The sequence below is a fragment of the Mus musculus genome, chromosome 7, assembly GCF_000001635.26.
Source record: "Mus musculus strain C57BL/6J chromosome 7, GRCm38.p6 C57BL/6J".
Taxonomy (NCBI): Eukaryota; Metazoa; Chordata; class Mammalia; order Rodentia; family Muridae; genus Mus; species Mus musculus.
In genome coordinates this window covers 132,253,117-132,267,002 of record NC_000073.6, presented here as the reverse complement: position 1 = coordinate 132,267,002, position 13,886 = coordinate 132,253,117, and the positions used below count along the sequence as shown (strand labels likewise).

General features: G+C 48.7%; 1 protein-coding gene across 4 annotated transcripts in view; it reads left to right on the top strand.

Moving 5' to 3' along the window:
• The window catches only part of Chst15 (carbohydrate sulfotransferase 15), an 87,756-nt gene that overhangs the window by 56,532 nt on the left and 17,338 nt on the right, over positions 1-13,886 (top strand). For all 4 annotated transcript variants that reach the window (XM_017312386.1, XM_006508332.2, NM_029935.6 and 1 more), the window contains 2 exons: positions 200-346; positions 4,164-4,320. In XM_017312386.1, the coding sequence (XP_017167875.1) occupies positions 200-346; positions 4,164-4,320 (304 nt within the window). The remainder of the gene's footprint in view (positions 1-199; positions 347-4,163; positions 4,321-13,886) is intronic.

The window sequence follows — 13,886 nt, the reverse complement described above, 5'->3', positions numbered from 1 at the left end:
CACGTTGAAGCAGGCAGGCATTGACAGAGCTCTCCATCCCACAGCTGTGTGCCTCCCCAGGAGCTTCCCTGCATCAAGCCTTTCACTGCTAACGTCAGGTCCCCTTGACCTTTCTGTCCTTCTCTGGACTTGCCTTAGGAGGCCACCACACTATCAGCGGCAACACTGTCTGCAGTAACTCACTTCTTGGTTCCTGCAGGAATTGTCCGCCTGCGGGACGGACTACGAGACCGCTACCCTGTGGAAGATTACCTGGACCTCTTTGACTTGGCTGCACACCAGATCCATCAAGGACTGCAGGCTGCCTCTGCAGAGCAGCCCAGCAAGATGAATAAGATCATTATTGGTAGGTATGGCTTCTGGGTACCTTCAGGGGAGCTGGCAGAAGCAGACTCTTTGGGGTCCTGGTCCATGTCCTGGGGTCAGCTCTGCTTCACCTACAGATTATTTGCAGGTGAGTCCCTTCCCGCTGTGGCTGTCACTGTTAGCACCAGGTAAACCAGTCACACCATTTATACCGTTACCATAAAGCAGAATCATTTAATGAGCTTGCTTACTCCATGCAGACTCAAGGATGGCTGAAATGGCTTTTTAAAAGAGCTGCCATTTCTTTGTTTTTCCTTTAATTAGGCAGGTGTGCATTCATTCCTGTCACGATACCCTGACTGGAGTTAGCATTCTCATGAGTCACTGATTGGATGCCAGGGCAGCAGGAAGGAGAGCTCTGCACCCCCTGGGATGAATCTCTGGGTAACCCGAGTGCCTTTGAGCATTCAAAATGAAGTTGTTTGAGCAGTATGCGCTCAGGACATGGAGGCAGGAGAATCTTGAGTTTGAGGCTTGTTGGGTTCATTACCAAGACCCTGCCTCAACAAAACAAAACCAAGCAAAGCCGAACAAATGAAGTAAACGTGAAAAAGTAAGCCAGGTGGTGATAGCAGCTTGTGTGCCTTTAATCCCAGCATTTGGGAGGCAGAGACAGACAGATCTCTTGAGTTTTAGGCTAGCCTGGTCTACAGAGTGAGTTTCAGGACAGCCAGGGCTACACAAACACACACACACACACACACACACACACACACACACACCCCTATCTCAAAAGAATTAGCTGTTTATACTTAGATATACTCACTTTTATACACACACACACACACACACACACACACACGATGAATGATTATTGCAGCTAACCAAATTAGCATATTTGTTTCTTCACAGCACCCTCCCAAATCCTTTGCATTTTTTAAAATGGCAAGCATACCCGAGGCCCCCCCTCAGTAGATGCAGCACACAGTGGGGCATTGCCATCTCCAGGCCTGACTGGGCTTTGGATTAGACTCATTTCACCCGCAAGAACACTTCATCAGCCTCGGCTCGGGATGAGGCGTTTATCTCCAACGCCTTCTGAAAAGGAGAAATTGAATCATACATTTCACTTAAATTCGCTCCCCGAGGCAATGATCTATTTTGTGTTCCTGGATCCATTACATTTTGATTCTCTAAATCCAATGAATCTCTTCGTGAGTAGGATGGATTGTGACCAGCCGCTTGGCTGAGGACCCTGTACCTGACTCTGAGGAGATTCTGGCTCCTGCTAAAGCCCAGAGTGATCAGTGAATCAATTTTTTTTTAATTCATAAATAAAATCTCAGGGACCCACTGGGAATGTAGTCTACCTACCCTCACATCTACAGTATGAATTGGCTATTAGTTTTTGTTGTTGTTGTTGTTTTAGTTTCAAACTCAGGGGTGCAAATACCCCATTTAATAAGTCTAATTAATATTTTTCTGAGACTCCCATTCCATATGCCTCTGGGGAAATCTCAGGATCTATGAAAGAACTAAAAATATTCCCCACAAAGCCAAGAAACAGACTTAGAAAATGAATGAGAGAGGAAAGCCTTCGTTTGGGTTCCTAATTATAGTTACTGCTATATTTCAAAAAGAACAAGAAATAAAAATGCCACGCTGATATTCACTCCAAGCCAGGCTTGGTGCTGTGTCTTATGAGAGCCTCTTGGTGTGACAGGCAGTGTGGAGAAGCAGATGACAAGTTGGCATCTGGCTCTGCTTGTGTCACCAGCCAGCTCTGTGCCACGTGATCACTTAGGCCTTCCTTTTGCATCTGGTCTACAAGGTCTGTAAAATGGGATGATTGGAACAGGTCAGGACCCTGCATCTCCCAGCCCTGGGATGTGACTCAGCCCTTTTTAGATCTGCTTCCCAATGAAGGCCTTGGCAGAGGTCAAAGGGTCACAGCACCGTGGGGGATGCTCCGGTGGTCAGAGGAGGTCTATCCTCCTGCATCTGCTGATAGGAGAGATACTCAGGGGCCCAGGACTGAAGCAGCCAGGTTCTGTGGGGCTGTGGTTGCTGAAAGGCCCTGCTCTGCCTGCAAGGTTTCTTGTTTCTTTCCACTCACTTGGTAGCTAATGGTTTCTGGAATTTCTGATTTCCTCTTAGAGGAGGCAGTCTATGCCTGTCTTGTTTCCCTCATCTGTCCTCGGTGCCAAGATAGCAAGGGGGCAGGGACTAGACATCAAATGAATGAAGGCTGAGATGAAGAGAAGATGGAGCAATCCTGCATGGGTCTAGAAGCAGCCCCCTTTTGAGTTCTGACAGAATTTGTGGCAATTTTTTTTCAGACACTCCACTTGCAGTTCATATAGCCTACTTCGTCTGAAGCAGGTTTGACAAGGGATGTCTGATTGGCTTGTCTTTCCTCTCTTTGTTATGTTAAAAAAAAGCCCTAAGAAAGGAGAGAGGGCTGGGATGCAAGTGTTCACCGATGGGAAACCAAGCAGAAGATACAAGGCCCACTGTCTTCACACATGACTGTTATGTGCATATCACCAACTAGAGAGGCTCATTTAGCTCAGACTGTCCCTGATTGAGTGGCACTGAGATGTTGTACATGGTCTGTCCAGAAATCAAGTGTAGAGTTGACCGGATTGTTCATCCTGAAGAACTGTGCTGGGGTAGTGGTAGCATGGAAGGGGTGGGCACCAGAAGTCCTCTGCCTAGGTCCTTGGAGTTCCTTTCCTTCTACATTTCTGCAGACAGTCACGAAACCAAAACAAAGAGAAGCTGGCTTGTTTGCAAGTGCTTGCTGTACAAGCATGGGGACCTGCGTGTGGATTTCCAGCACCATGAGAAAGCTGGATGTGGCGATAAGCTTCTATAATCCCAGTGTTGGGGAAGTAGAGGCAGAGCCATCCTAGGGCTTGCTGGAAAGCCTGCCTAGGCAGTTGGCAAGCTCTGGGCTCCGTGAGAGACCCAGATTAAAAAAGATTGAGCAATAAAGGGAGAGAGACATTCCTTGCTGTCTGGTCTTTATAAGCAGGTACACAATATGTGTGCACATAGGGATACAGATGTCATTTCCCCATGTTCATACTCAAACGCAACAACAGCAGCAACAACAACAACAACTAGTTCAATTATCCAAGAGTCTGTGTTGTTTAAGTGCCTGCGTCTTGGCCTCACCTCTCTCCCCAAAGCTGCCCTTTGTGTTTCCATCCTCTCCTGTCGGGGCAGACTCTGATTAAACAGTGTTGGGCCCTGTTCATCCACCCAGCATGAAGTGCTAGCTGTATAAAGAGCAGGGGGTGAGGTATGGGCAGTAGACAGCTGGCCATTCGGGGAAGCAGGGCTGAGGCTGAGACCCCCCTAGGCTTCTGGCAAAGTCTTCGGCTCATTTGGTCCTAGAGATTGTGCCCGTGACTAAATGTTCCGGTTCCAAGGAAAGATAGATGTGAATTGCATCCAGCTTTCCACTGAGGCTCAGATTCCCCAAATGACTCTTTTCTCTTCCTGAACATTTTGAAGGAAACTTTCTAGTGGATTCTCAGTGGGGCCTTAAAAGGCCAGAGAGCTATGAGCTGCCAGCAAAGCTAAATATTGTGTAATTGAAGTCCTAGGTGTTAATAAAGTTTGTATTTTTGTTCCTTCTGAGGCAAGAAGCTGGGGTTGGGGGTGGCTCCAGTAGGGGTGGGGACCAGTTGTCCTTTTATCAGAGTCCGGGAGTTCCATCTGCCAACAATGGCTGATAAGCTTGCCGTCATGGCTATTTAAGAGGAAGGCCCAGGAGCCAGGCTTGGCCTCTGGCTCACAGTGGGAGCTCATACCCCACCGCCCAGCATCTGCTCTGTGTCTGTTTGCAGGAGAGGCCAGCGCCTCTACAATGTGGGATAACAATGCCTGGACCTTCTTCTATGACAACAGCACAGACGGCGAGCCACCATTCCTGACCCAAGACTTCATCCATGCCTTTCAACCAGAAGCCAAGCTCATTGTTATGCTCAGGGATCCTGTGGAGAGGTGAGTGTGTGTGTGTGTGTGTGTGTGTGAGTGTGTGTGAGTGTGTGTGTGTGAGTGTGTGTGTGAGTGTGTGTGTGAGTGTGTGTGTGTGTGTGTGAGAGTGTGTGTAAGTGTGTGTATGTGTGTGTGTGTGTGTGAGTGTGAGTGTGTGTGTGTGTGTGAGTGTGTGTGCCATGTTTTGCATTTTTTGTGAAAAGAAGGGGCTTTTGGGAGTGCAGTGCTTCCATCTCTTTGCAGATAAGATTTGTTTGTTTAAGAAAAATAATAAACAGGAATAGCTTGTGACGTTCCTTCTGCTTATTACATAAATGTTATTCTTAAGGCAATCCTCCGTGCATTTAAACAAATTGTGGTCTACTCTCTCAGCAGTTTTGACTGTGGTCTGTGGGTGTTAGCCTCTGGGGGGGAATCTAGCCAAGTGATGAAGGATACAAGTGCTGTTAGGTTTTGGGGATATCCTTAGTGTCAGGGGTGTGGGGATTCTCTGTGTGCTCTGACTCCCAGAATTCCTTGTTTCTTTACTTGGTGGCTCTTCTTCAGCTCTGAACATGTACCCCTGTTTCCCTAGAAACCAAACAGGGAGTACTCGACTGGCAGGCTGCTCTGCGGCTGATAAGGTCGGGGCTTACCCAGGTCTGAATGGGGCAGGGCTGGTGCAGTTGAACAGACAGTACCAGGATGGTGATGTCAGGTGTGCAGTAAACTTCCAGGACATTTGTCACTTAGTCTGCTGTGCCCTCCACATCCTGTCACACTAGGAGTGAGGGGGGTCTCCACTCAAGATGGCCAGTCTAGGTCAGAACAGCTCAGGTTCCTATCTGTCTTGTCCACGCCTTGTCCCCATTTATTCTCCCAAGCCATACAAACTAATGTAATTATTTTAAACTCTGACACTCACAGACAATGCCTATAGTTTTTGATCCTTATTTTCCATTTTCCTATGGGTTGAATTATGACCCCTGCCCCATGTAAGATATGCTGAAATCCTGGTTCCTGGTAGCTTTATCTGGAATTTAGGACTTCACAGATGAATTGGGGGATTTCGTGTGTGAAGGGATTGAAGGATGTGGTCTCAAGCCAAGGGATGCCAAGGAGGGCGCTTTTATTAAAGGCTCGGAGAGAGGCATGGAACCTCAGAAGCAGCCAGCCCTGGAAACACCTACATTTCACAAATCTAGCTTCCTGAGTGATGGATGAAGAGCTTCTTGTCATGTGACAGTACTGTGTAGCACTTTGTTACCACAGCCCTAGGAAATGCCCATTTGATTTCTTCCTCAGATGGCATGGCTTCCTGGGCCCCACTTTAACAATTGCTGTGCTTATTGTAAAGGTATACAGGGAAGGATAGCATCTGAAGCTATAAGGGAAGTGGCCCATGTATGATCTCCCGTGTACGGAATGATTAGTTACGTGTTCTGTGTATCCTTCCAGACTTCTTTCCTATCAGATGCGTGCATGTGCCATGTGTTGCATCCTTGAGTACATACGGTCTTGTAAGTGTGCAGTCTAGCTTCTCTCATGGCTGCCCAAGAGCATATGCTTGCCTTTCCCATTTGCTGAGCTGAGTATCCAAATCCTCACGAGGCTCCAGAAGGGCTCCAGCTCTTCTTTGGAAGATTACTGGACAGAGGACCATCTCTCTGGGGCAGTCTCCTGGGTCCATACCAAGGGGCAACCAATTCATGTTGTTCCCCAGGCAGCCATGTCTACTTTCTCTTCTAGGCAGGAAGTTGACCCTCTTTTCATGGAGTGGGCTGGGTTTTTCTGGCCCAGAACAGCTGGGCTGGGGTACATTCCTGTGGACAGGATTGCGTAACTCTGCAAAAGACAGGCTTGAGGGGACTGACCCTCACCACCCGCTGAGGTATTTTGACAGCTGCTTCTCCTCCATCCCCCATGCCACCTCAGCCCAAATTCCCTGGTAGAACATTCTCTCTGATCACTCCACTCCTCCTGACTGTTCTTCCCGCTGCTTAGTTCTGAGCAGGGTCGGATAGTGCCCAGTTTCAAAGCCTGAGAACCGAGGCTTTGGCAAGCACTCTGGACAAATGAGGACTGAGTTGTCGGACTGGCTTCTGTGTGCACCGGCCCCAGTACCTGTCTACTGGAACTCCCAGGCTAGCTGGAGAGACAGATGTGTGGCCACTGTTTGTCACAGTCCTACAGCTAAAGGGGAGAGAGAGAGGAGAAAGCTTGCAAGCGCCAAGGACCCGTCAATTAGAGGAGCTGTTTCTGGGCTGGGTTTTGAAGGATGAGTATGAGTTTGCCATACAGGTAAGGATGGAAGGTAATCCAAGGAGAAAACCACTCTGAGGAGAGGAGATGTCACATTTAGAGACGTATGTCTTCTTGTTGAAGATTGAGCCCCATAGTATCCTTTCCTGGTACTGTACCTCCAGCTCTGAGGACAGAAGTGCCAGGAAATTGAGCCCTGGAACATCAGGGCAGCCATGCTAGCGAGGCTCAGACTTGTGGCCGGAAGTAGCACCTGGTGTACCTGCCTTCCTGGCTGGTGGTGGAACTGACTGGCCTGCTCTGGTTTCCTTTTTGCTTGTTTTTTTTTTTTTTTTTTGTTAAGGAACAAATGACCTCTGCCAGAAACCAAAGGTGAAAACTTTCATCCTTTCTTGTCCTCAGCTTAGCACAAATATGTCATCAGTGAAAACACTCATGATCCCTGGCTGCATGTTAGGTGCTCTGCTGGGTGCTTAGCTGTTGAGTGGCAAGCTACAATAGTGGTCCAGGGGTGGAGATATCGACTGTGTCATGACCGTGACCGTGACCGATGTGATAATTCTGGAGCATGGTGTGTGTGGGGGGGAGGTGGCAGGATGCCTAATAGGCCTGTGTTAGGTGGGTGACATGCAGTGTTAGGTAGCTAGCAATGTGACAAGCTGCTCCAAGGTGTCACAACTCTTACTGCCTACTTACTATCTCAGAGTTTCTGGGGATTCCTCTGGAGATCACTGGCTTCATCACTGAGTTTTCACCTTCAGGGTTAAGGTGTCTGTTAATGTTGGGGTCTCATCCAAAGGCTTGGGAGGGAGGCGGATTAGGTCCCACACTCACATGGTTGTGGCAGAACTGGGTTTCCGCAGGGCTGTTGGAGCACAGGCCTCTGCTCTTTTCTTTTTCTTTTCTGACTCAGCTGGAGGTGTCCCTCAATCCCTGGGCAGTAGGCTTTTCCAGAATGGCTAATGATGTCATCAAAGCAGCAAGGGAGATGTTGGCTAGCTGATCATCAGTGACCAACTATGATCAGTCGCCAGTGTGCCATTCCAATACTGTTGCCATATTTTGTGTGTCACAGACACATGCCCTGGTCTAGCCTCTCTCCTGGGTGCTTATTTCCCACCTGGTGCTTGGAAACCTGGTACCCGCCCTGTAGCCCAGAGAAGAGTAACTTCAACTTGATGTCAGCTCCAGCGCCTTCGGGAAGCTGTCACGTGCGTGCTGTGAGTTAGTGAGGGCCGCAGCTCTGCTGCTTCTTAAACATTACCAAACATACGCAACAGTGGGAAGTTCGACTTTTGAAACCCATAGCTCATGGCCTATCTGGAGTGGCCAGCTCAGCTCCTTTCCTATCTCAGCCAGAAAGAATGATAAATAGTGTGTGTTTAGGCTACTCTTGGAGAAACAAACACTAGAGCCCATGTCCCCATTAGTGAAACTGGCTCCTGGGCCTTTGGCCTACTTTAGCTGTTCCCTGGCTTTGCCTTCTGCACGTGGGAGATTCCCTGGGCTGATCCATGCCAGCTGGATTGGTCCAAATGGTTCGTTTAGTTCTACAAGTCAGCTGAGGTGGAGGAGGGACCGTTTGTAGTTTCTGATTTTCGGTTAGCCTTTGTTTCTGTTAACTGATTGAAGGCAGAGGGGTTGAACTGTGCTGGGGTTGGAGAAGGCTAATCCTAATGACTTTTAAGTTCCCAGAGAAAGACAGAAGCAGTAAATCCAACCCCCACCCTGGGGGGAGATAGAGGAATAATGAAGAAGTCTTGGGGTGGGGGGAGGTTCGAATGGCAGAGGCTTGCCATGAATTCTCTCTGTAAGAAACTGCAGCAATTTAGAGCTAATGGTTTCCTAGGCTAAATTGTCCACTTAATTAAAAAGAAGCCACCAACAGACAAGCAGAAATTCCTTCACTTAATCCTTCTCTGGAATGGCCCACTCTTCTCTCTCTCGTTTGTGAGCAGAGATTGCTTCCTCATGCAGGGCCGCCACCGCTCCCCCAGTCTATATGAGGCATGGCTCATAAGGAAGATGTCGACTCCTGTACCCCTGTCACATCCTTCTTCTGTTCAAGGGACATTAGGAGAGGGGCCATGTACCATCTGTTAAGGCTTTTATATGTCTACAGTTTTGTTTTTAATTCTGTGTTGTCATAGCACGATGCTCAGAACTGACCATCCAGGAAAGATTGCTTTCCATATTTCATGATGATGGGTCTACAGGGAAGCAGGGCTCTACTCAATTAAGTAGACTTCCATTTTGACCCCTAATCCCTTGGGCCTTGAAGCCTGGAGAACTGTGTTCTTCATCTGCTTATATAAACTGACTTTTTAGTGACTGTCTGGACTGGGTAAGTAATTAATCTACATATGGACTAGGAAGGGAAGGAGGCGTTGGATGAATGAAGTGTGCCCACTCCTTTGTAATTGTCCATGCTCACTGGGAGCACACAGTAGCAGTGAGGCCAAGCAGTTGAATAGAGATGTAGACTTGATTGAGTCCCCGTAGTCTGCAGAATATGTGGAGGCATGCAGGCAGGGAGCAACTTCTACCACTGAGTGTGTATATAGATGTGCAAGCGTATGGTGCACCATAGGGACCACTCCTGGATACCCAGACAACTTGCCTCCAGATCCTGCCAGTCATGGCTTTGCCACCTGAGGCAAGAAACTTAAGCTATCTGTGTCTTATTTCCTCATCAGTGAACTGGGGGAGTGGGCTGTTATTTAATTAAATGTGTATGCATAACATTCACTCACCAAATGTGATTGAGCATTTGATGCTAAGCTATGTTGAGCTATGATCTGCTTTGTTGAGTCCATGGCTAGTGGAGGTGTGAGCACAGGCTTCAGCAAGGTTGGGGCCCCTGCTCACTCACCTGAGTGCTGTGCCATGCCCTGCTCAGATCTTGCCTCACTGGAGTTTTGTCAGTGGGTGAGAGGGGGAGTCTGACACACGCACACATGAGGTGGAAGGTTCTCCCACCTTATGTTCCTTACCTCTTCGTGATGAGTAAGTAGCTATCACACCTGAGTCTCACAGAGCCAAGGATTTGTCCCCTGTGGTGGCTCCATCCTAGCATGAGCACTGAAGACTGCTATTGTATGAAACTGGATTCAGCAAACCACTCTGTGAAGACAGGACAGGGGGAGCAAGGGTGGGTCCCTGATGCATCCCACAGAGGCATCAGATGACTCCATGGTTTTTTTTTGGGGGGGGGGCGGCTATGATCATCCTTCATCATTGTTTCTGGTTGGGGAAGTTCTCATCCATTAGCCATTGAATGTGAATTCTTTGTGGATGAGGTGAGTCTTTCAGGTGAAGTGTCTGTGTGTGTGTGTGTGTGTGTGTGTGTGTGTGTGTGTGTGTGTGTGTGTAGGTAGGGGCTGTTCTCGTAAGAAAGGAGGAGAGATTTCTGGTTTTGCAAACTTTGTGTGAGCAGCAAAGATGAGGAGATGGGGGACTAAGCCTAGACCAGCCTTGTTCCCTTGTTTAGCATCCAAGAGAGCAATGTCTGAACTAGGGAAGGGGCTGGCCCATGGAAGCCTACCAGTGACTGTGACTGCAGATCTTTGACCTGAGGTAGGGACCACTTGCTGCTAAAACCTTCCTCCCATCCAGGCTTCTCCTGGCCTGGGAGCACTGGCTTCAGACCACTGAGCAGAGAAGGGTCATTTGCAGCAGCCATACCACATACCAGCCTGTGTCTTTGTTGGGATGCTATGTGAAGACTATCTGGGGGTGACCACCAGATGAGGGGCTATAACTTGTGATTGGAAGATAGACTTTGGGACTTCTATCCTTCAGCTTTCAAACTTTATTTTGAAAGTAAATTTACCAGGCCATTGGCCATCCTGCTTATTCTCACAGAGACTGTTTGCAAAAGGCAATTCAGTGGGGACAGTGGCGGAAGTACCGTGGAACAAGAAAAATGTTTCTCTACCTGCTGAGATGGGAAGGGGGGGGGCTGTCCTGATGGGCTGGCATCTGGGAGTGGACTCTGAGTAGCTTGGGGGACTGCACAGATTTGTCACACATGATTCCAGGGCTATGTTGTAGGAAGGTCAGTGCATGTCAACCATTGACCAGCTCTGGTATGGTAGCCACTCATTCAAAATGAGGGTCCCACACCCCAGACCTAGGCTGTCTTGGAGCCTCCTGATTTTGACAGGAAGGGACATGTCAGAAGTCACTCACTTCAACTCACAGACACACACCAAATCACAGTCTTCAATGTCAGGCTCAAATGCCAAAAATACACTGTTCTGTGGCTTCCTGGGAGGGAATGAATGTTCCTTCCAGTGGCTGCTCCGTGCCTGACTTCTCTATGCCTGACACCTATACAGTACCTCTGCCATCAGGATCACAAGTGGGTAGTAGTGAGAGGTCTTGTGTAAGCCCTAGGTCACAGGGATGCCAGAAGTTCTTGTACTGTCACCCATTCCATGAACTCTGGTGTGATGAACACACTGGACGATGCAGAGGTAGACACAAAACCCACCTCTGCTCAAGAAACCTGACCCGATGGCGGGTGGGAAAAGGAAAGCCCTCTTCAGTGTCCCAGCTAATGAGGAGCCTTGTGTCACTTAGATATGGTACATCTCTTAACTGGATAACATGTGCCTTCTTGGTGTCACCTGTCTGGCCTAAAGTAACCCTAGACATTTCTCCAACCCGGCCCCAGCCTGCCCTGTCTCATCGTAGTTTTTGAATGGTCATGGTTTGTAATTCTAGAAGACAGAAGAGCTTCTTTTAAGCTACATATAATGGCCAGGGTATTTTTTCCCTTGTAGGAAAGATATCTATGATTATTGATGAACCATATCAGAGTCTGGGATTGACTGTGATTAGAATATGGATGCTGGCAAATGGGGACTGAGGCCAGCTGCTCTGGCATCCATCTCCGAGTCCCATTATCTATGACCCTCACATGACTATGACACGGGGAGATGGGGTGAAGAGTTATTTGGAAGATACAAGTGTGTCTACCTTTCAGGGGTTCTTGGGTGAGGAAATGCAGCCATTGACGTGAGAGGGTGTCAGGTTGGTGGGGGGAGTGTGTGGAGGTGGTTGTGGAGCTGAGAGAGGAAACAGCGTTCTGGGGGAAGCCAGCTCACGAGGAGGCAGTACACCCAATGGTCATGATACTAGTGTTAGCCATGGACTCTTTCCCAAAATGTATCTCTGAGAAGTCAGGCACAGAGCAGCCACTGGAAGGAGCATTCATGCCCTCCCAGGGGAAGCCACCAAACATTGTACTTCTGCATTTGAGCCTGACGTTGAAGGCTGTGATTTGGTGTGTGCCTGTGAGCTGGATGGAGTGATGTCTGACGTGACCCTTCGTGTTAAAATCAGTTGCTGCTCACTGGGTATCGAGCAATGTTCTGGAATCAGATCATGTTGCTGGTTGTGCAACGTTCTACTGACTCGTCCGCTGAGTCCTATAGTGCGTGGTTGTATCTGCCTATAAAAGGGGTAGGAGCAAAAACACTATGAAAAGAGAAAGCTGCTGCAGAGGGAGGTTTCACCACACTAGTGACCTGGAGCCTGCATCTGCAGAGTACCCATATGGAGAGGAGGGTGATAAAGAGACCGGTTGTCATTAGGAACAAACAGTACTGACAGCTATGAAGCGATGCAAGCACCATTAGCCTGTCCGAGTGATAAGCGACCACAGCATGTGCCCATGTACGCTGGGCTCCAGAATGCCCATTTATTGCTGTTGTCATTTTTGTAGATGAGCATGGTGGCACGCCGTGACACTGGCTTTTTTTGTGACCATGGGCAGCGCCATTCCTCGTGTCATCGTGTCTGTAGCTTGATCACCTGTTGTAATATTATACCAGTCTCCTGTGACTTATTAAGCAGTTTTAGTCTACTGTGACTTAGGAAGCAGTTCTAGAACAAAATTGACTCTTTGTTTTTTTTAAATCATCAGGTACCTAAAGTGATAGAGACATTAGACGATCTCCTCAAACCATTGACTCCAATGGCTGGTGCCCACCTTGGTTAGCCGCTGGCTTGTCGCCTACCCTAAGTCGGGAGAGGCTGTAGGGCCTGTGGGCTTTGGGGCTGGGCAGACCTTGGTTTGTTTCTGTGATGTGTGACTTGGAGTGAGCCCCTGAACCTGTCTTAACTCTAGTTCCCTGTGATAGGGTTGTGGATCTCCTGGAGCGGTTGTGGGGACAGAATGAGAACCTGTGAGCTATACCTAGCATGGACCAAGTCCCTCATGAATAGTGGCGGGCTCGAAATGGAGAAGATTTCTGGGGCTAGCCTAATTTGGCCTTTTTAAAGACCAGGGATCAACAGGGGCTTTACTCCACCTCCCCTGCCCACCCCCACTGCCCCAACTGTGGAGTCTGTAAAACAGAGTAAGGAAGCCAACCAAGTACTCAGGCACTGAGCCACACCCCAGCCCCAGATTCTATTTAACTGCCATCAGTATGCTGACCACCAATTTTGCTAACTTAGAACAGAGCCCCTTAACTGAGCAGCAATGGCATTGAGCTACCCACCCAGGTATTATGTGATACGGTGTTGTCTGTCTCTGTGGGACTAAGTGGTAATTTTAAGAGGAGCCCTCTTTTGCCCACAGACACACCTTCTACCACCTCTCCTGGGGTTCCTCCACAGCACTGACAAGGCATGGCTGGCCCTCACACATGCCCACGGTTACAGCTCTGCACCAGCAGGCATCTAAAATAACCACAGCACAGAAGGTCTGGCGTGTTCTTGGGCTTATATTTGGAATTGCCGTTGGAAACAGTCTTGGCCAAATGTAACACCCATCTGTTCAGAGTGGTTTGAGACTGAGAGATGAGGTGGATGGCAGGAGGGGGTTGGGCGGCCCTGATACAGAGGGCTGGGGGCTTTCAGACACCCTGCCCCGCTTGCTACTGTAAACCCCTCATCCCTTCCAGTCTAGGCTGCTGGAGCCTCTGCCCTCCTGGAGAAAATTCCCCTTTTGTAAAGCCTTAGCTTCCCACTCATGGGTCTGTCTGTCCTTCAGTGGTTCAGAAGACCAGCCATTCTCCTGAGTCTTTATTTCCCTGAGGATACCGGCCCTTGCCCTTGTACCAACTGGCACCCGGCACTGACAGCTTTAGGTGTCTCTTTAGCTGTCAGATTGTCTGTCACTTTCCTGTACCCTCCCCAGACTTTTGCTGCTGTTTTTGTAAGTGCACCCTCAGGTGGCATCATTGTCCCTACAGTCCTGTGATGATTCATACCGCTCTGTCTTCTACGTCACCACAGTGCTATTGATGTTAAAGCCAGAACTCTGAGTGTTTAGGTCTGTGTCCTTCCATTGTATGTTGCTACACTCCTGTCCTGTT